Source organism: Alosa pseudoharengus, unplaced genomic scaffold (genome assembly GCF_046254945.1).
Source record: "Alosa pseudoharengus isolate Yale_2024_CS ecotype anadromous, Long Island Sound unplaced genomic scaffold, YU_APseudo_1.1 YU_APseudo_1.1_scf_2, whole genome shotgun sequence".
NCBI classification, from domain to species: domain Eukaryota; kingdom Metazoa; phylum Chordata; class Actinopteri; order Clupeiformes; family Clupeidae; genus Alosa; species Alosa pseudoharengus.
The window spans coordinates 18108057-18129983 of record NW_027468663.1 but is presented as its reverse complement, the minus strand read 5'-3'; the positions used below and the strand labels follow the sequence as shown (position 1 = coordinate 18129983).

Below are 21927 nucleotides of genomic sequence, written 5' to 3'. Positions count from 1 at the left end.
ATAAATCTAGTTTGAAAGGAGATCAGAGAATGAAGGCGTGGTTTGTAACAGAAGTCTGACCAAGTGACCTATGGTCTGATTATATGTCATTAACTGGAGCCTTCACGTATCTAAATTACTCAAAGAACTCCCATTCAGTCAGATGAATTCCACTCGCACCCCACATACAACACTTAAACAAGTATAAATCATGATCCGTCGTTTGGAAATTTGTGTACACACACACACACACACACACACACACTTTCTCCCTTATAGTCCCTCCCTCGTGCGGACAAGCACATGCACTGCCTCCATATCTCACGCACACACACACGCACACACACACACACACACACACACACACACACACACACACACGGTTTGACACAGGTTCAGTATTATATTATTATATAAAATTTAAAAAAATGTATAAAATAACTATCAGCATTTTAGGCTATATAGAATAACTCATGCCAGGAAAAGGAAAATTCTGAAATCTCAGAGTAGGCTAAACAAGAGACCATAGTTCACAATATGTCCAATGGCCCACTGCAATGCTGAAGTCATACGGTCAACTACCCTATACAGGCGGCTCCTTCGACGAATGGCAAAATTATATATTTTAATAAGACACTGTTGCCTGTGCAAAAACATGCGGAACATTCATTTTCATGTTTGGGCTACTTCTGCACGCTTTGTGTCGGCTAACAACATAGTGTGCAACCTATAGCCTAGTAGACTTGGTGGTAACGTATGGATTTTAATTACAATGACAATTAACGTTAGAGAATGCCAAGTGAATTTATTTGAAGCCAGCATAAAACTTGTCATAATTCCATTCCATATTGGCGCCATATTGGCGCCATATTTGATTTATGAAATGTAGATCCGTATCCTACAGGTGATTGATCATTCGAATGCCACTCACTACCATGATTCACTAGTAGATTAAGTGCTCTCTATCCGTGATGGTATATTCGTTTGTTTATATGTTGTTAATAAATGTTTAGTTTAAATTACAGAAAAAAATATCCTGTAGATCATCAGGCTATTTGCATTTACTACATCGAGCTAGGAAACCGTTTATAGGTCAGGTTACGTTGTGCGCAGTACTGGAAACAGGCCTAAACATTTAAACGAAACATTTCTATTAGCCTAAGAAAAAACACAATTAAAACGTTTTTAAGTATTTGAATTAGGAATAGTTGAGCGTTCACACTTATGCATTCATAACAACGTTCATTGATATGACCTGACAGATCACAATCTATGATTTCAAAATATTATTAAATATTCACCAGGACGTTTCTCACTCGACCAACAGATAGTTATCGAAAGACTCATGGCACTCAAAACATGCATACTGTGGCCAGAATCAATAGCATTGTACAATATTTTGTTATTTCATATAGTAATATAGGGTCAATTCTGGCTATGCGCAGAAAATAACTGTTACCGTTTTGCGCAAAATATTGTCATAGCTCACGTAATTAGGAAAAAGGCTTTACATGAAGTGACCACTCACTCCAAACAAATATTTCTCAATACATATGGTACGAAATGAAATATTAAAGCCTTAACAGATATTCTATTTCAATTGTTATTCAAGAAGAGTAAACATGTGCAGAACAAGAAACATGCGCACACATCAAAACAGCACAAAGTTGCAATATGTTTCCAATTGTTTTGTACATACAGATATTCATGCAATGCTTCTGCGTTTGGTATATATGTTCTAACGTCATTCCCCACGCGATGCAGTGCAGCACCCACAAAAGGAGAACACCAGCCATTAACCGAAAATACTCATTACTACACCAATCTGAGGATGTATGGTATGCTTTTCATATTCTAAATGACATTAATAAAAAAAAAAGTTAAGTCCGCCAATACTTGTGAGAGCCATTGACTTGTGGGAGCGTAAACACTCTGCAATGTGCTGCATGTCCCTCCTCTACAGCATTGTGATTGGTCTAGAGCAGCTTTGACGACATATATTAACCCAAGCAGTCCTAAAGATGAAGCTGTGACATGGAGATCAAACGAAGGAATTCGACCAGTGTGGAGCATTAAGCATGCACATTGCGTGCAACAACATCGACTGGGATTTGGGAACGTTTTGCAATTCAACATCTCACTTAATGAATTCCGCTACTACTTTAAAACTCGAAAAAGACGAAGATAGGCGCGCCTGACAACGCTGAAGCTCTGCTGCTTGGACTGTGAGACTCTATTATGGCAAATGGGCACTCTCATGGCGCGAGTGGACAACGAAGAATTTGTGCGTAAGTAGTTCACTTCTGTTAGGCTATCCTGTTCATACGTTCAGGTTCACTCCAACGTCGAGAGTTCTTGCACTGGCTTGTATGTAAGTGAAAGGAAACATTTAGGCCCACAATGGACAAACAAACGTCGCTGTTTATCGTGAAATAATACTGAAAATCCGCTACTTTATGAGTTGTATGGGGATCTTATCAGTGCTGAGAGCATCGGGAAGCAATCGGATTTTTAAAAAATAATACGCGTCGCCATTCTTGGGTTGCTGCTGAACCGTTAGGTGTGTGTTACAATGAGTTTAGTTGGTGGATTCCCTCACCATCCGGTGATGCATCACGATGGCTACTCTTTTGCTGCTGCGGCAGCTGCCAGCCGCTGTCATGAAGAAAACCCGTACTTTCACGGTTGGCTCATAAGCCACCCGGAGATGTCGCCACCTGACTACAGTATGGCACCCTCCTATAGCCCCGACTACTCCGCCGGGCCGCCCGGACTGGACCACTCTCATTACGGAAGTGTTCCTGGGGCTGGCTCCGTCGGAATGGGACCCAGGCCAGTGAAGCGGAGACCCACGGCGAACCGCAAGGAGAGGCGCAGGACGCAGAGCATCAACAGCGCTTTTGCAGAACTCAGGGAGTGCATTCCCAATGTACCCGCGGACACGAAGCTGTCTAAAATCAAAACTCTCCGCTTGGCTACGAGCTATATTGCCTACCTCATGGACATTCTGGATAAAGACGAGCAAAACGGGGAGGCAGAGGCCTTCAAAGCGGAATTCAAAAAGACAGATGCAAAGGAAGACAGGCGAAAGAAAGAAATGGTAAGCAATACATATATGCATACGTTTTATTCTCAGTGTCACCGACGAGAACATTGTTGCATAGGCTACTATTTTGCTTAGAGAAGTGAAGCTAACTATCCTCATCTGTGATGTTGCAGAATTTTTTGAAGATGGAGTTTCTTGGTAAATATTAATATTATGAACAATTCAGTGGTAGGCTACAACTTAAACATGATTTTGGCTATTGTGATCCAACCTGCTATTGTGATCCAACCTGTGTCATATGGCCAAAGAGCCCATGGCTGGCGGTAGGCTTTAGCAGGCATGTAGGCCCATGGGTACACTATAGGCATTGTTCTAAGTAGGCTACATGTTAATCAAAATACATAAATCTAAACTACGTTTTTTGTCTTCAACAGAGTGAAATTTTGAAAAGTTCAGGGAGCAGCAATGACAAGAAAACCAAAGGACGAACTGGCTGGCCGCAGCACGTCTGGGCTTTGGAACTGAAACAGTGAAAAAAAAAAAACTACCCATATCGCAGTCTTGAAGTGGCGTCCTTTAGACTTAATTTGTACTCTCACTTTATTTAACGGAATATTTATGTGCAATTTCCCGCAACGGAGAGTGGATATTTGAAGAAAACCATTCCATAATAAGAGAAGGCGACCCCCTTGGTAAGGGACTGTGTGTTGTCTAATTTGTGGTAAATGTTTCCTTGTCAATGTGTGATCCAAACAGAAGTGTTTACCACTAAGGTGTACGTGAAGTGTAGGTCTTTCTCTCCCTCTTTCTCTCTTTCTCTCTCTCTCTCTCTCTGGATATAAATAATATGATGTCTATTTGATATCCTGATGCATTTCAAGAAATGATTTAGTTGAAAATGTCATGAAGTGTTATGTTGTCATTTTGTGGTCGTATAGTATTTGCTGGTGTTTCAAACAGCTGTTGAGTCCACTGAAGTGCACTTCCGTCCAGAGACATGGAACTTAAATAATACTGCAGATGTAAACAATGTAATTAATTCAATAAACCACTGTGTTTTTAAACATCATAAAACCTTCGTGTTGCACATATTGTAAGCCACGCTAAATTGTAACATTACACACTGTAAGATCACCCAAAATAACAGCATAATATGGCTATTGTGTGTATGGATCTCACTAAAGAAGTTATTGTGGGTATTTCACGTGAAATCTGAAGATGAAGTGGCAGTTATAAATATTTTAACAATGCATGTTCAAGTGACAGTCAACTCAAACAGCACCCATGTCATACATCTAAAACATGTCTTTGTTGTTAGCTTCCCACGCATTCTGCTGTCTGGTGTGTATATTCACACTTGAACTGTAGCTAAGTAAAGTCAATATTAAGTATAGGCTATATGGTTATTGCAGCAAGTACATGTTTTTTACTTTTAAATGTTTCATGCTTGACTTCGCAAAATCGACTATCTTTTCAAAGAGGCAGGGATATATGTATGCATAGGCTACTGTACAGTCGCACAATGCCTTGTTTTTAAATCTTGTAAACACACGCATGTAGGAATCTTATATGGAACATTCAGTTCAGATCTAACACTGAAGGTTGAGTGAATAAATTAGCAGTAACGTTAACTGCTCTAGCAAATACTACTAATAATAACAATAATAATAATAATTGCATTTATGTTGCTCTATGGGCAAGTCACCACAAATGTAACAATTGGTAGACCTATAGCCTAAACACGATTACACGTGTCATCTAAGTTTTTACGCATGTGGAATGAAATCTTATTATTCCTTATTGTGGATATTGAAAAATGCTTTAATTAAAATCTGATGCACTCATGAGGTTTATACGTTTTAAAAAGCCTTTAAGCTCACATGGCTATTATTTTAGAGAAACACATGCCTAAACATAAACTATTTATTTCAAAAAGCTTATTACAGGGTTCCATTGTTTGAAAATGCAGGCCGAATGTTTGATCTGTAAAGCTAGGCCTGTTTTTATCGTATTGACAGCGTACTTTAATATAGAGAAAGGCACGTATTATAATTGCAAACCATTGAAAGCCAAAAGTGTAATCTATACCATCACTGAAGCGATAAATAAAATAAAGCAAAGACGAATAAATCAGTGGAAATCCAACGGTGAGTTGGGCTTCTCTGATACTCCGTTTTCGCTCCAATCGCAGAAGGCGCAGACATTTCGGAGCCTAAAGAAAATGCTCGTGACGTTAAGAGCAGGGGGCTGAGTAGGGTCAGGATAAGGTGGTCTCTGAAGAAGGGAAGGTCGGCTATCGGATGCGCATGTGATTGATAGCGTGTCGATCAAAATGTGGGGTTGATGTGTGCTCACCCCTGTCTCTGTGGACAGAGGAGGTATGGCTCGCGTTTTTCTGGCCTTTACGAATTTGTTACATTTCAGTGTGTATTGTTGAGACGTGAGTCACTTAGGCCTTCATTCCTCGTGAGTTTGTTATTGAATTGATAGATACCCTACGCCAAGTGGACAGTACGAACGCGTTTAAGCCTTGCATAGACTACATGAAAACAGAAATTAAAAACGCACTTTTTTATTTTCAATACAACACTTTTCTCATTAAACAGGGGAGTTTTTGTTTAAACAGGACTTAGACCTTGGTGTAGGCCTACAGACCTACTCATAAGTCCATAGAAATGTGGCATAGTCAGTCTGTACAATTGACGGATCGCTCTGTTGATAATCATAGATAATTTGTTGTCTCTGTCAAGATGGCGTCCAAGATAGCAGGCCTATTAACAGGTCGCAATGTTGATTAAAGGATAAGGTAATCCTGTGACCTCATCATGACCTGCTATTGTAGCACAAATCGTTCAACTGGAGAGCGGAATTGTTAAAAAAAAAAAACTTGTTTCTCTCAATGATTTTAGGCCCTTCTCACACATTTTCCCCACTGCTCTCAGAGTATGACCTAATTATTACTCGACTGTATGCAATGCATTTCTACACATGGCAAACTGTTTCATGGGCAAAGAACTACACTGCTGCGACACACGCACCATTAATTTATAATCTAACTCTGACTTTTTAAGCACCTACTATCAGAATAATTCGGTGTCCTTTATTTATTCTAACACTTGTATATAGACATACACCTTTGGAACTTTTAGGCCCACTTTTATGCCCAATGAGAAGTAAATGTTTTACACTAACCGGATTTTAAAGCATGTGGACCAAATAAGATTCTTTTCCTGGTATCTGTGACATCTGTGAACGATTAGTTCATAAGGCCCTCCTCCAGATCACCCCCCTCCCTGCTATAAGGCTGGTAGACATACTGACGTCAGATCAGACGGTGGAGACATCCTGCCCCTGCACGTAATGACGCCATACGTTCAAAACGCAAGGGCCTTCCTCAACCTTATCAGAATATAGTGAAAAATGTCTGTCCATTGAACAATTACTTTTGGATTTTCTGCCAGGTTGGCTTTGTGCAGTTCAAACATACAGCTCCGAAAAAACGGCAACATTTCTTATGGCTACATTTCCCATGTATCATGCTATCCTTAATATAATGTAGAAACAGAAATATTTTGTACAGTATCAGTACAGTGCCACTATTACTACTACTGATAATAATAATAATAATAATAATAATAATAATAATTCAAATTAAATCAGGAAACATTCATTGTAACCACGCGACTATCCATAAAGTCTGCGTTATGGAACTGTGTAACACATTTAATGTGTTCTTTCAGATGCGTGCGCTAAAAATATGCCCACAGAGCTCAAGGTTATCTTTACGTTAGGCGTTAGAGTATATTCAGGGGAGCGTACATCATAGCATAAGATACTGTAGTTTGTAGTTCATAAATGCTATACATCAGTAGCCTAACAGGTTCAATATTCTCGTTTTGGTTTATTGGTAGGCTTCCTAATTTTCAGGCTATTATGAATGAAGTGCAGTATGTAAAGACAAATGTCTTGGGCTATCCAAGAGCCTTGGACAGCCGAAATATGCAATGTTTCTGAATCACCATTAATGGGACGTTAAACTAAACAAGTGACCGCGTTAGGCCTGTTTATGTAATAGGCCTGTGTAATGCTGTAGCCTCTTGGTGCACACGCTTCCAATCTGTGGAAACGACCTGTCAAGCCGCAGTAGCAGATCTAGTATCAAATAAATTAGTATAATTGGCGAAAAAAGATAACCAAATATTACAATTTTATTTCAACAACCATTTTATATTTAGATGATGTTTAACTGATGCCATCCAGAATTTTTATGTTTGTTTTATTTTGTGAAGCTATCAACTGAGAGGGGCTTAATCTATAAATGCTGAACAAATGCAAACCAATTTCTGCGCACACTCGGGGTTGCTTACCTATAGGCTAACCTGTTTTTTGGGGAACTGGCTATTGCTGCATTGATGTGCGATGTCATTACGATGAGCGCAACTTCTCCAAAAATACAGCACCAGTCCAGCACCATCATGAATCTTTACACGACGTAGGTTACTCGCTGCTGATGACTTCGTAAATATAGCTGTAAAAGAAGACAAGCAGACAATCGAGCTCTTTTGCCGAACTGTACTTTTTGGAGAATGCTGTGCAGAGGATCAGGCCTGTGCCCTATGGTGCTGTCAGTTGTGACAGTTCCCAGATGGAGCCCGCTACTGTATGTGAGATTGAGTTTCTCACAAAAAACTCCCTCTCCACCCAAACCGTCTTCAAAAACCTTGTTCAGGCACTCCAGTACGCTGGCTCCCCAGACACTGACTCCTCTGCCGGAGAACCGGTGGCATACCGGACGAAATTCAAATAGCCGGGATGAACATCACAGTTGAATGGTGGACAAATCTACATAACTCCGTCGCCTTGGGTAAGTTCAACAATGTTATGCATATTTATATTTAAATATTGAGCACGCATATTGCCTGAAATGATGACGATGATACTACTACTAGTACTAATAATAATAATAATAATAGTAATAATAATAATAATAACAATAATAATAATGCATTTATGATGAATTTAAAGTTTTAAAGTTTAACTCACAATCGAGCCACAACTTCACCTGAAATTACGCTAATGTTAAATACACAAGTAAAACGTAGGCTAATTCATTTTACGGAGTCAAAAACTAGTTTTATCCTTTTTAGATTTTACATTATGTTGCTGTTACTTTTAATGTCCACTTTATGCATATGGCCGGTATACTGATCCATGCATTCGGTATCTACTCAGAGCAGGTTGAGTTGAATCCACTGGCAACAATTTCATAGGGATGCGGGTTGAGTTGACCTACTTTTGGTTGTGACTGCTTCGAATGCGTCCTTTCCTCCTGCGAATGACTTTTATTCCTTCGACTGGAATTAGAGGCCATATTTGTTTCCCATAGCTTAACGGGGGATTGGGAGATTTGACATAGGCCTACACCGCAGATCCATCAATCTGTGAATTATGCGTGACTTTATCATGATACAGCTTGGAATTGTTTGAAAATATACAGAATATCACCATTTGCCTGTTAGTTAGTGAGAGTGCAAGTATGAGTAGAGGTAGACCTCCCAAGTGGATGCGGCATGCGTGTCATTTCAAGGGACTCCGCTAACACTCCATTTCTCCGGCGAAGCAGGAGGCGACTGTTCTGTTTTGTCGGTGATAAACATTTAAAACCTTTAAACGGGAGCATAAATCTAGTCCTGACCGTGCGAAAAACACTCACCAGAAAATGGCCTCTTTCTTTAACCATTAGATCCAGGTGAGCCGTGGTATTTGGTGTTTAAACCATGTTTAACTGTTTTATTTCCAAGGGATTAAAATATGGCTTTGATAAATGTTGAATAAGCATGTGGAACTGAGGTGTGGCCTTAGTTTGTCGATTCAGTTATGCAGAATAATCGGGATCTTTTCTGCCACAAACACAATACTGAGGAGCACGAACACATGTTTGACTTTAAATGATCAATGCCCCAAAATATCCTTGAGTAAAGAGTATCTTAATGAATTTGATTTTACTGTAATTCTTGAAATATGGAGTTTATCCATTAGATGTTGTGAACCGATTATTCAAAGGCAAAATTAAATCTCCATGACAGGCCATGGCGAACTAGAGAGAAAGAGAGATACCTACTTCTCTCAATCGCCGGCAGGTCTCCCCTGCTCAATTGTTCTACTATCTGAATTACTCCAATAGGGAAACCGGGACCATAGTACTGAGCGGTGCAAATATAAATCCGCTTTCTTGACCACTGCTACTTTTCCAAATGGTTTAGTGACCAACTTTCATGTGAATAATTACGACCTACATCATTATAGGTGGACACTAGACCCATGCCATTAGATTTAATAGTTATGTTTTTTCAACTAAATACCGTAAATGGTCACCCAATGACCTCTAATGATCTTTTTAGCCGATGCAGAGCCCAATGTATAGGTATATGATTTGAAATGCGATTTTCCAAAAAAAAGGCTCTTATCTTCATTATGAAGTTCAGCGCTTCAGACTCAACGTCAACGCATTATAAGCTAATATAGGCCTAATTCAAAGCACTAATCGACTGCCTGAGTTTATTTATTTATTTATTTATTTATTTTGACAGATAAGGATGATGGCATCATGGCAACAAAACAAAAACAAACAAAAAACAATTAAATACATGTGGGAAAAGCAGAAATCCCTGTGCACAGCTTGGCTACTTCAGGTTATCAGGTGCTGATGGGTTGCAGGAACATAAGAGTCAAAATGTCAAAGTAGCCACCGCACAGTGAAATAGTCGAGTGGTTGTTTTATTAAGAGCGAACTCTTCGCTCTTAATAAATCAATCCATGAAATACATGTATTAATAAATAAAACAAACAGAATATAATAATAATGTAGCCTACTGCACTCAAAATGTAGGTCTATTCATCTGTGACTCATGCTGGCCAAGTGATTCTCTCGGATCTCCATGTTTTTCAGAAGGCCTGTATGGGGCTACTAGTTAGCTTAAACCCGCCCATGCATGTTTGCCGTAGCACCATGAAGGACGGCTGGCAAATGTGTAAACTTGCGTTATATTAAATAAAATAGCTTGGCATTGGAAAGGAATCACGTCGAGAAAGCGTCGAAGAAGGCATATGGTCCAGGTAGCCTATCTATAAATAGGCTTTTCGGCATATAAAATGTAAGTAGAATCCACGTCAGATTAACATAGGATAATACCAATAATAATAATAATAATAATAATAATACTATCAAATAATTGTATAATTAGGCTATACCTATTAAGTATGTAGGCCTAGATATATATGGCGAAAATTCGTGCATAATACTCGAGCATGACAATGCATCGCCTATTCGACTTTGTCAATTGTGTCTCGGTAACGAGTCAAAGCCGCAAATGCGTGCATGTGAGGGGTGTCATATTTGCCGTAAGGTCATCTTAATTCGTCACCGAAGACCACTTTAAATACTTGTAACATAAAGGTTACCAACTCAACCAGCGGCTTGAAGAGTTGAAGTGCATTATGCGCTCTGTTCGTCAGAAGATTTGTCTGTCAAGCCCGCAGTGCATTGTTTTAATTCTGTCAATTGTCTGCTGTTTATAGTGATGCAACACCTACATTCAATCATTTACCCCAAGAGAATAAACTATTTTATTCGAAAAATACAGCAACATGTATATATATATGTAATATGACTTTATCTAAATGCTTTGAATAATTAATCATATAATCACCAGATGTCACTCTCAAGTCACAGCAGGAAGTACTGCCATCTTGCTTACAGATGGGACTGGTTTTGGATAATCCATGGGCCAGACATCACCAACCTACCTTTCCCCGATGGCCCTGATGCTGCTTGGAATAAAGGGACACAAACCAGGTCATTGTTTATACAAATATATGTCTGTGTGTGTGTGTGCGTGCGTGTGTGTGCGCGTGCGTGCGCGTGTGTGTGTGTCCATCTAAGCATTTTTGTGTTTCTCCTTAAATGGACTTTCTGACTGTATGCCTTCACCTCTGCTTATGGGTAGCCTGCATTTGCATTTGAGTCCTCTGTCCTTTTGTCTTCCACAGCTAAATACACAGCCTCATGCCTTCATCGATATACTCCCAAGCTGATGGAAACATCTGTTAGTGTGCAGAGATTGTGTGACTGTACCTAGGGCCAGTATAAATGACTTCATATGGCATGCTGGAAAATATGAAAGAGATTAATTCATTTCAGACTAGGTTGCGGGTCCGGTAACAGTAGGTCAAGGGCAAAGCCAATAAGCAGAGCCAATGAGTCTCTCCAAGAATCCAGCCAACTGACTGTATTTAGCTTTGTTCTAAATCATCTACCCTATCCGATACCCTAAGATACAGTTTGTAGCTGAAGCTGCATTGTGTTAAAAACACTTTCAATAATAAAGCATCTAGGAAATATCAGTTAACACATGGTGAATCACATCCGCCTATAAATCCTGTCACTAGTAGGTTTTGATGATGGTGGCTTTAGTGCATACTATAGACTCTGTCAACTGCACGAACAATCATGTGCGTTTCTAAAGCCTTTCTGGTGGCACAGAAAACAACATTGACCTAATGATAATTTGGGAACAAAAAAATCAATAAATAAATAAATCGACATTTTGTAGGACAATACGCTAAAATCTGATTAATTTTCATTTCAGAGTATCTGAGTTGGTTTTGAAAGTTTCAACCGGAAATCCTCAAGGAGCAGATTGAAAGGGTCTATAAGGAGTATGCTGACAACGTTATTTTGTTGTTTGTGTCTACGTTAGTTTGGCAACATTAAATACAAAAGAACTCAATGTCGCACGTATTTGCCTATGTCAACAGGAGTGATACCTCAGGCTTGTGACCTCCATATATCTACTATCCTATAACATTTGAAAGGTGGAAAACAGTAGCTCCTCTTAAGGTTACGCCAGCGGTCTATCTTCAGATATAAACAACAGACTATCATAGATGAGTAAATGCTATCAGTTGTATGAAGTGATGCAGACACCTCAAACCTCTGTGTTCCTTTTCTTCTGGATGTATGGAGCGGCAGTTTGGACACATGGTAGGACAAGTGGCTCATTAGTGGCGTAGGATGGCGGAGAGGGGTGACTGTGTGCTCCCCCGGCTAGCTCCTGCTGTCAGTCAGTCCAGGCTTCTCTGGATGGAGCATCCGGGGCCAGGTTCCCCTCTCATTCATCATGGGCAGTAATGGAGAGTTTCTGGAGCGCCCTGTGGCTGCCTGTGTTAAACCACAGCGATGACAGCCATCCCCTTTCTCCCTCTCTTTCTTTCTGTGTCTCTGAGTTTATCCCTGTTCCCCCATTTCTCTCTCTCTCTCTCTTACTCACTTTCTCTCTCTGCCTCTTCTTACCAAGTTCCACCCTGTTGCACTTCTTAGGAGCTGAAAGAATTACTTACAAAATCCCATGTATAGAACTTCTCCTCCCTCACTTTCACACACCCTTCACACAAACACACACACACACACACACACACACACATTCACATATATGATTGCTTTCATTTCACGCTCCAAAACCCTGGTTCCTCCGGAAAGCAATTCCTTTGCACACAGCACATAAGTGTCTTATGAACTGAACTGTCACCAGAGATGATTTATGAGCACACATACATATTTTTTTGTCTGGCATACTTCCTGGTTTTAATTAACTAGATGAACACGTTATTTTCATGCTCTTTTAAATATTACAATCGTGAATAACTCACCTTGAGCTCATAGGAGATGAAAGCATGCTTCTTACAGTCTACTCAGCTGCATCCCAGGCTGACCTTTGACCCCCGTGATACCCACTTATGTCCATGACCCAAAGTGCAGATCTGAGCTACCAGACATTTGTCTCAAGCCTTTTCAATGAGTCAGCCTTAACAGGTTAAGCCCACATAATACCACATGGTATATTTTTTGTTCTTGCTTATTGAAATCAAAAGGGGCTGCCTGCTGCACCAAAGACTGCCCAATCATTTGTCTCACGAGTGTCACGTTCCTTCTACCGAAAATAGCATTCCAGCGTCACACATGTTCCATGGCCTGTTTCCTAGTCCGTCCATCCAACCCCAACCCCACCGCCACCACCACCACCCAATTTACCCCTCTTTGGTGATGCTGGAAAATCTGAAACATACTTTCTTAATTGTGAAACGTGATGTAAGAGTAAAACAATATGTTGTGTCAGGGCCTCGTTTACCAATGACGATTAATAGCAGTTAGGCCTATGTCAAAACATACGTGAACGAATACGCCATGCTCAAGTGCTAGCTTAACGGAGCTGTCCATGTAAACGGTGCTGAAATATAACCTAATTTGGCGTTATCAAGATGACGCAACATCTGCCTTTGATGTGACCTATAGGCTACATACTAATTGAGTTAAAGGCGAAATCTGCATGTTGACGAATAGTTTAAATGTTTCCAGAGTTGGCATCTCTCTCTCTTTCTCTCTCTCAAGGTTGAATTGTTCGAAAGCGTTGAAAGCATAACATAGCCTACTCTTGCAGAATTTATTCACCAATCTCGTCCACTTTCTGCGTCAACTTGTGAGCTAGATGCAGGCTCTGAGTGTTGGCTATAGTATCTGCCTTATTCACCATATTTGCCAGTGTCGTCATATTTCAGTGAACTAATAAATATATTTTTTAAAGATAAAAGATTATCGACTGGTCTACAACAAAACATAATAGCTAAGACCTAGGAGGAGAATGTCGGCTACTGTTATGTAGTTAATGTTACTGTTAATGTCGGCTGCATTATTGTGAGGTGTAATTACCTTCTATGTCCTGTTGGTGACCCCGGTGAAAACATCCTGTGTTATGAAGCTCTAGCCATCTACTTCCGAACACGCGTAGGCTAAATATCTAGTTTTGAAGTTAGCTATTAAGTTGTTCGGGAAACGTTTCGAAATTGTTAGATGGTTCATAAGAGATTCCTCTTTTAATTAACGCTTTAATTGGTGCTTTTTGGGGAAACCCGATCAGAAGTCCTTGTTTTTATAAAATAGGCTATGGACTTCGAGTTACCGTCCAAGCCTCACGTTTTACAAAGTGTCAAGTTTTACAAACGTGACAATTTGAACTGTGAAAATTAGGGTAGCCTATAGCTGTCAACTTCATATTTTACAGAGACTGAAATAATGCTCTTAGTTTTGCTACAGGCTTCTATCACTATTAGATTAAGGTTATTTTCATCCTCACTGGGAATAAAAACATTTGTCTTTGGAATCGAATTGGTAGTTTTTGATAAGCTTTACCTAAAGTGCAGGGCGTAGATAATCTAGAAAAAAAAAGCACTGACTGCCTGAAAAAAAAAGTAGGCCTATACACCGGTAGTGATGAGATAATGCTGGTATAGCATAGTAGGCTACACTACGCTTAAAAGCGGCCTGTGCAATCCGTGCATTCGTAGCTCGAAATTTCATATTTTCAGGAAAAAAAGTTTTCTAAGGCAATACAAGCACATGGAGCAACACTGTCTTTTGATAACACATTGGTTAATTTCTCAAACATTAATTTTACTATGTAGAAAAAGACAACGAAATCGTCAAACTGCGTCAAACTGCAATACGGCCTATAAAAAGAATATTGAGACTACAGGCAACAATGCGAATTTCTTACTCTGTAAGGCGCCTTGAGAAATATGAATATTTTTCTCAAACTATAGGCCTATGAAATATCTACATCTATCTAGCCTATTCAATATCTACACGAATCTATATATTCAAATCGTTGTGTATCCATGAACAATAAAATGAATTGAACTGCTTGCCTTTATATCAGCATCATCATAGATATAGTGCCGTGTAATTTGATAATTCCCATGCATTAATCTATGAAATAAAAATAATTGTTAAAAGAAGAAAATATTCTTTCCTTCAGTCAGGTACAGGTTTCGTTGCGCATTTTGTGAATTCAATCGGATTGCGGGTGTGTTAACAGGGTAGGCCGACGATTTAATGTTTGACTGCTCCACTCTCATGAACCATGCCTTTCAAGACCATGTGGCCTATTGATTTAATAGGTAGGTGGCAGATTGATTTCTGACCGCTTGGCCCCGAGTTTATTGGTCACACAAGTCCGCTGGTCTGGTAGGCACTTGATGGTCTCTCACGGGTGGCCCGAGACCCGGGCAACCGTGCGGTCCACCACACCCCACTGCTTTGTTGACGTGCTAGAATGTTTCCTGTAGAATTACTCGTATTAATGTTTGTTTGCCAATCAATTTGTTTGTTTGTTCACTTGCTTTCACGTTTGAAGGAAATTATGATTTAATTTTATTTATTTGATATTACCAGATCTTATCGGAGGATGTCTGCAAGTTGTTGGGGCATCTTTGTCTATTCGCCTTAAGAATGTTGTCAATGCACAGACCCTAGTCTACAAAATAACTTTAGTAAAAGCCTAATATTTTTTTAAAATAATAATAATAGTAAAATATTATTTACACTTTAAGACCAGGTAATTATTCAATAGCCTATGAGCAAGAAAATGCACCAAGCAAATACCATAGTACATTCCATCGTAAGCATGGACTGGACGCATACAATGTAGCCTGCGTGCTGTGAATTATCACTCCTCCCTTTCTGTCAAATGCTAAGCATGAACATTCAGACATATAGCTGCTTTATGTTACACTTAAATCGGTGAAGCTATATAGTCATATGTTCTCAGCTGGAAATAAATATCTGTCAGTTTCTTCAATTGCTTTTCAACCTATATACATACAAAAAATGCATTCTATGCAGAGATTCATGCTCCCTTGACCCACACTATGATACCCTGACCACACCACTTTAGAATTGGCAGAGCCATCCGCTCTCCTCACATCATTTGATGATTTCTGGGCAGGCTGGGAAGGCGTACAACTGCCCATACACCTTTGAATCTGGCTGATGGGGAAGGTGGGTGGGGCCCAGGGAGCACAAAAGCCCATTTATTGTGAGTGTGTAGTGGATGGTGGTGGTGGCACAGACTTGTTTTGGTGCAATGACAGGGAATCATAAACAGAGGCCTCCCCCTGGTCTGCATCACGAGCAGGCTGACACACATACACACACACGCAGACACATGCATGGACGCACACATACACACAGACATACACCAACCCCCACCTTCCATACCCCCAGACACTGGTGATAACCAGTGTTTTAAGATTCCTGAGCCGTGAGAATTTATCAGACTAGACGGCTGGCTGAAAAATGCCCCCCACCCCACCTCCCTCTCTCTCTCTCTCATTCTCTTTCTTGCCCTTGCACTCTCACTCACTCCTTCATTCCTGCTATTCTCTCCTGGTGAGATACTTCAACTGTTAAGGAGAAAGTGCATTTGGGGAAACTGAAGACAGCTCTCAGACCCCACCTATGCATTTTCATTCACAGACATTCCCTCAAGTAATCAGGCAGTGCTTTGAAAATTCCTTTCCCGTTAAGTCACTGCCATTACAGAATACCAAGAGGAGCACACAGAGCCGAACGATGGAGAAGCCAGAGCGCTGGCTTTCCCCGTGCCTGACGGACACGAGGCTTACAATATGGGGGCCGTGCTGAGTCCAGCCCCGGCTTGTAAAAGGAATCTTCCAGGGGCGCTCTCCACAGGCCTCTGACGGAGAAGCGGCAGCGGCACCTTCTTGGGTTACACACACAGAGAGATTACGCTATCATCTCAGGGTGCACTCTCTCAGAAGCTCTCACAGCCGTGCGTGGCACTCACCGCCACTCCACTACCGGAGAGGCCCCTGCATGCATGCGTGCTCTGGTGTGAAAACAGACCAGCCCGTACAGCGTAGGTCCTAGGACGCTGGTACCAAGCTGTGGTGGCATGACCACATCTGTGTTTGAAGTTGTCATGGGAACCCTGGGAGAACTCTGCTAATATGCTGAATTGATCCAAATAGTGATTCACTGTGGAGATAAAATAACCACCTATGTGTGCCAAAAAGGTATTTTGTTGTTGTTATTGTTATGATTTAGCTTTTTTTAAAAATAGATTTCACTTGTGAATAATACAGTACTGTGGCACTGTTTAGTATGGACATCCCAATAAATTCAAATATGAATTCAAGCTGACTGAGAGGAGGAAAGCGGTAATTATCCCCAGTTGTTTTCATGTTGTGCTTCTAGAGGGGAGGGAGGCCAAGGAAAAGGTAAAATACATGCCCAGAAGGAAAGTGTCAAGGAACTGACGTCAGCTAAAGGCACCGTGCAAACCCAGCAGCCCCCTGCCTCCAAACACACACACACGCACACACACTTACAGAGCAAGAACAATAACCAAAATCATACATTTCAGACAGCCCCTGCCAGAGATTTCAGGAAACCTGAGAATGCAGCCAACGACATGTCTCCTACAGTGACCAGCTGATGGTTTTGGGCAACTTCTATACATAAACCATATGCTACGACTGGGAAGTGGAGAGGAACAATCAGTTGTTCCTGATGAACAGACAAATAAAAGCATGATATGTTACAGTTCTGTCTGTCTGAAGGATGACGATTATGACAAGAGGAAAACTATTTTCTTTCACTGGACTGAGTCAAAAGAGATGTCTAGTATCTCTGAGAATAAACATATCACCACCACTATTCAATACATGTAGCACTATGTCTTTAGAGGTTCCATGCAGCAGCTTGTGGAAGTAAATGGATTTGGCTTATGATGCTCAAACAGTAGAGGTTTATGGTGCTTGTGTGGTAATAGGTCCCTCTAGTGGTACAAAGGTATTACTCCCTCTGCCTCTAGTAGACAGAGAAATAGGGCCCTTTGACAACATAGAGATGAATAATATAATAATAATACTATAGTACTGCTAGTAGGAGTATTGATAATAATAATAATATGTAATGTTTTACATAGCTTACAAAAGCTATTTATATTCAGTGTTGAATGTACTGGATGGAATTCAGAGGTCTTATAACAAATGTGAAAGTTTGAAAATATTACTCGTCAGAAAACATATAATATTGATACAAGCTGGACTGTACAATTGTTGAGTTCACTGGAGAGCTTTTCATTGAAGCTGAAGCATTTGACTCAGGTGTGAATTATGCCTATAGTGAAATCAATTTTTATGTTTGAACTTTTTAGCAGCGTGTTTTATATGCTACAGGTTATAGAAGGAATCAGTGCACTGCAAGGCATTCATATTTTGCATGTACAGTACACAAATGGCACAATCTTCAAACTAGCATTAGTTTCAATGAGTTAGAGTTAGTTCAATAAATAAAAAATAAGAAAAATTGCTGTCTTATAGGCAATATAGATTTGTTCACAAGACAAACCCAGTGCTGTTCTACATCCCCACAAATGTGTCTTCATAGGGAACCCTTCTCCATTTGAGTATAGTCACATGTGCTTTATTTGGTAACATGAAGAACAGATAAATACACATCACCATTACTGCTCAGACTGTGCTCTAGTTTGTGGTGCAGGACAGACCACCTGGTGAAAATGTTAGAACAGTCTGAACAGCATGACTTCTCCAAATACATACTGGCAAACACTCCAAAATCTAAGTGAGATAAATAAGCTTAAATCAAGTGAATATGTACTTATTTTTCTAATATTTGCTCATTACAAGACATTTTTGCACTTGATTTAAGTTTTTTTTGCCGTGTACTAAGTGAAAATCTTCTTGTTCTATTGGCAAATCTTGCCAAATAATTACATTTATTTTAAGTAGTATTTCCTCAAAACAAGAAACTTTCACTTGCAAGATTTGCCAACAGAACAAGAAGATTTTCACTTATAACAAGGTCAAAACTGTGCAAAAAAAGTGTCTTGTTATAAGCAAATATTAGAAAAATAAGTACATATTCACTTGATTTAAGCTTATTTATCTCACTTAGATTTTGAATTCTAGGATTTTTTGCAGTGAACGTGTCTCTGTACAACTGAACGTGTCTCTGTAAAACTGAAATTCTTCTTCCTCCAGCTGCTCATCTAAGGATTAATTCTGATGCTTTGTTCTCATTTCAACCATTTGACCATTACAAACTTCAAGAGTATAGTGAATCATGAAAAAAACACATGAATAAAAGGGATGTTTGCTCCACAGCCAGATCAGACGTTTTAGAATGGATAACATATGAGCATGAGATGGATGATACATCCACCAGTCACACCTGTTCCCAAGTGTCTTGGCTGACTGAATATGTTGCAAAATGAAATCTGCTAAATTAATGATGAAGCATCTTGGGGGGGGGGGGGGGTTACATTGTATCTCACTAACAACTAGTGCACATATACATTTAATCAGATCTTAAACATTTCTGTTGTTAGCACCTTGTACCAAGTTGAGGGGGTACAAAAACAAAGAAACCATCTACAACATGAAATTCCAACCTCATCCATCATTTCAAAAAACAGTTTTGTTGGGTTGATGTTAAACATTTCATGCACAAAACAATGAATAGTCTTCTTTCTCTGTGCATCCATCTCTTTATCTATTTAAAGTGAGTATCTAGAAATGCACACTTTCACCAAAATCAAATATTGACTGTGCTTTTTTTAAGCCTTCTCTATCATTCAAATAGATCTTAAAATACCAGCTGCAAAGCTAGTTTTCATAGGTGTATGCACTAGGCAGGCATCTCAGCCGCAACTTTGGCATATCAGAATGGCTTTTTCCAGCTGAAATACCAGTTCCAGTTTGAATAGCACTATACAGTGATCGTGAACTTGTAGGTTTTGGAGCCTTAACTTTCATTTTTCCCCCGGAGTGACTAAATCTGGAAGTGTGTGTGTGCACTACTGGTCTGGCCACTCTGTGCATGAACATGCAGCTTATGTGTGTGAGCATGTTTGTATTTTATTGCGTCTGTATGTGACAGAGGGTATGTGTGCATGTTTGTTTTACTGCATGTATGTGTGTTTACATACTTGGGTTCACATTTGTATACAGTTGTAGGGAAGAGAGCATGTGTGTGTGTGTGTGTGGGTGTGTGTGTGTGTGTGTGTACACTGGATTCCCATGGGTTGGTTTATAAATGCTGCCAGTTATTTCTCCTATCATGGCACATGAGAGGCTAGTGTGAGGGACTGGCCATCACCCTTTCAGTTCGGGGCCTGCCAGGCACAAAGAGTGCACTGTGTGGGTGCCTACCACCAGCTCTGGCTCTCCAGATATCTTCTCAGAGTGTTCAGCCATTGCCTTGGATACAGCCCCAAAGGTAAGGTCCTCTCAGCTCTCACATCAGCAGACAGTGGATGGTTCGGGAGGCTCGTGGCTTTTTTTGTCGTAAGTTAAGAGCAAAGTTACTTTTGTAATTTTATGTTCAGATGAGGGACATGTCTTTTTGTGGCTCTTTTGCCCAATTAATTCTGTAATTATGAAGCCTAAAACAATTGGTACCAACAGTGAAATGGGAATGGCATGTTTTAAGCAAGTGTAAAGGAAACAGTAGTTGCTTAGTATTTTCTAATAAGCTGAGTAGCCTAAGTATAGAGATGAACAAGAAAAATAAATAAATCTTTGTTTTTTTCCAGATTGTCACAATGAAAGCAGTGCTTATTGCTGCACTGCTTTTACTTGGACTGTACAACAGTCATGCAGTATCCTTGAATCGCTGGTCTTGCAACAAAAAAGTCCTTAAGGACAAAAATTGTCATGACATTGCCAGCGGCATGGGGCAGATGAGACCAATTGATTCCCTTCAGAACCATTTTTGGGAGGGAAAGAAATGTGATGTGGTCTGCTACTGCAACTTCAGGGAGCTTCTCTGTTGTCCCAGGTAATATCACTTTTTGACCACCAGGTGGAGCCCTTAGCAATATAGTGACTGCAGATAACTTGCATTGCTTTAGTTCAAGAGACTAGGGAGAGCTTTCCGCTATCAAACACTACTGGCTTTGTTGTTATCATAAGTCACCAGTAAAATAAATCACATGTGCTAAACAGTGTGGTGACTTCTGTTCCATTGATCTGTTTTAATTTGAACTATTATGTGCCTCAAACCTGGAGTTCTCCACAATAGAACAACTTGATTCCTGTGTTAATTTATGACCTCTAAGCCTACAAATGTAAAACATAATAGCATTTTGCTTATATTCACATGCAGACACAAATGTGTTACGACCAAACAGAGAAATGCATGTTTGATTTGTTTTCTTTTATTAATATTTCCAGGGACATGTTCTTTGGGCCAAAAATCTCGTTTGTGATTCCATGCAAAGACGCCTGAGGCCTATCAACTAATGGACAGTAACTTCCAGAATGATATGCATCACAGAACCTATGGTGGCTATTATTGTAATATCACATCTCTATTCAAGCCAACACACCTAACTTGTCTGACAGTGTACTAGAATATTTTTGCACATAACAATGGTTGGTATGTATAAAATAGCGGTATGTTAGGTGCATGTTTGTTAGAACACATCAGCTCATTCAACCACATACTATAAACAGCAAGTGATATGTGCCTAATGAAAGTCTTCCTTACAATTCTGCCAGTTCAGCATTTCCACATACCATGCTCCTTCTCAAATATTTGTATCCCTTAAAATGTGAACAGCCATGATATATTAGGATGATGGCAGGAACTCTGTCCAGTTACTGTGGGTTCCCTTGTTAATAAATATACTCTATAGCATTCTGACTCCTCAGTAGTCTTGTTTTCACATCCCAGACTGTTAAGTGTTGTGAGTGCCGGAGCGTTGGGCCCAGGGGTGGAAATAAAAATGTAAAAATGTGTACATCTACCAGCAACTAGCAGATTTCTGGTCAAATTCACCAGCCACTTAATATTAAAATATTACTTTATGTCTGAAATCTACCAGCCACTCTCATTTTACCAGCATTTGGCTGGTGCTAATTTCCATCCCTGGTTGGGCCACTACTCAACAATTACCGGCCATTCACAAACAAAGGGTGCGAAACAGCACAGCATACAAAACCATCAGGCACACCATTGT

General features: G+C 40.0%; 2 protein-coding genes and 1 long non-coding RNA gene across 4 annotated transcripts; all 3 read left to right on the top strand.

The window, feature by feature from the left end:
• The first annotated feature begins 2005 nt into the window (after positions 1 to 2005).
• hand2 (heart and neural crest derivatives expressed 2) lies at positions 2006 to 4099 on the top strand. The gene is made up of 2 exons (XM_076294006.1): positions 2006 to 3079; positions 3460 to 4099. Exons 1-2 carry the CDS (start codon positions 2552 to 2554, stop codon positions 3556 to 3558), a joined length of 627 nt encoding a protein of 208 aa, XP_076150121.1. The 5' UTR covers positions 2006 to 2551; the 3' UTR covers positions 3559 to 4099.
• A 1327-nt stretch (positions 4100 to 5426) lies between these two features.
• On the top strand, positions 5427 to 11627 carry LOC143133991 (uncharacterized). Its single transcript, XR_012988581.1, has 3 exons — positions 5427 to 7889; positions 10738 to 10880; positions 11075 to 11627. It is a non-coding gene; the product is annotated as an uncharacterized LOC143133991 (long non-coding RNA).
• An 8399-nt stretch (positions 11628 to 20026) lies between these two features.
• Positions 20027 to 21605, top strand: LOC143133990 (scrapie-responsive protein 1-like). 2 transcript variants are annotated; one of them, XM_076294005.1, is made up of 3 exons: positions 20027 to 20183; positions 20500 to 20744; positions 21140 to 21605. In XM_076294005.1, exons 2-3 carry the CDS (start codon positions 20509 to 20511, stop codon positions 21192 to 21194), a joined length of 291 nt encoding a protein of 96 aa, XP_076150120.1. In that variant the 5' UTR covers positions 20027 to 20183; positions 20500 to 20508; the 3' UTR covers positions 21195 to 21605. The 2 variants fall into 2 exon arrangements, with proteins under 2 accessions (XP_076150120.1, XP_076150119.1); XM_076294004.1 differs by having other exon boundaries at positions 20027 to 20251.
• Positions 21606 to 21927: the final 322 nt, after the last annotated feature.

Bases quoted from the DNA above. Each gene is read 5' to 3' on its own strand.
- hand2 (XM_076294006.1), top strand. From the start codon at position 2,552: ATGAGTTTAGTTGGTGGATTCCCTCACCATCCGGTGATGCATCACGAT. The intron at 3,080-3,459 runs GTAAGCAATACA...TGTCTTCAACAG, and splicing joins ACAGGCGAAAGAAAGAAATG to AGTGAAATTTTGAAAAGTTC.
- LOC143133990 (XM_076294005.1), top strand. From the start codon at position 20,509: ATGAAAGCAGTGCTTATTGCTGCACTGCTTTTACTTGGACTGTACAAC. The intron at 20,745-21,139 runs GTAATATCACTT...TAATATTTCCAG, and splicing joins GAGCTTCTCTGTTGTCCCAG to GGACATGTTCTTTGGGCCAA.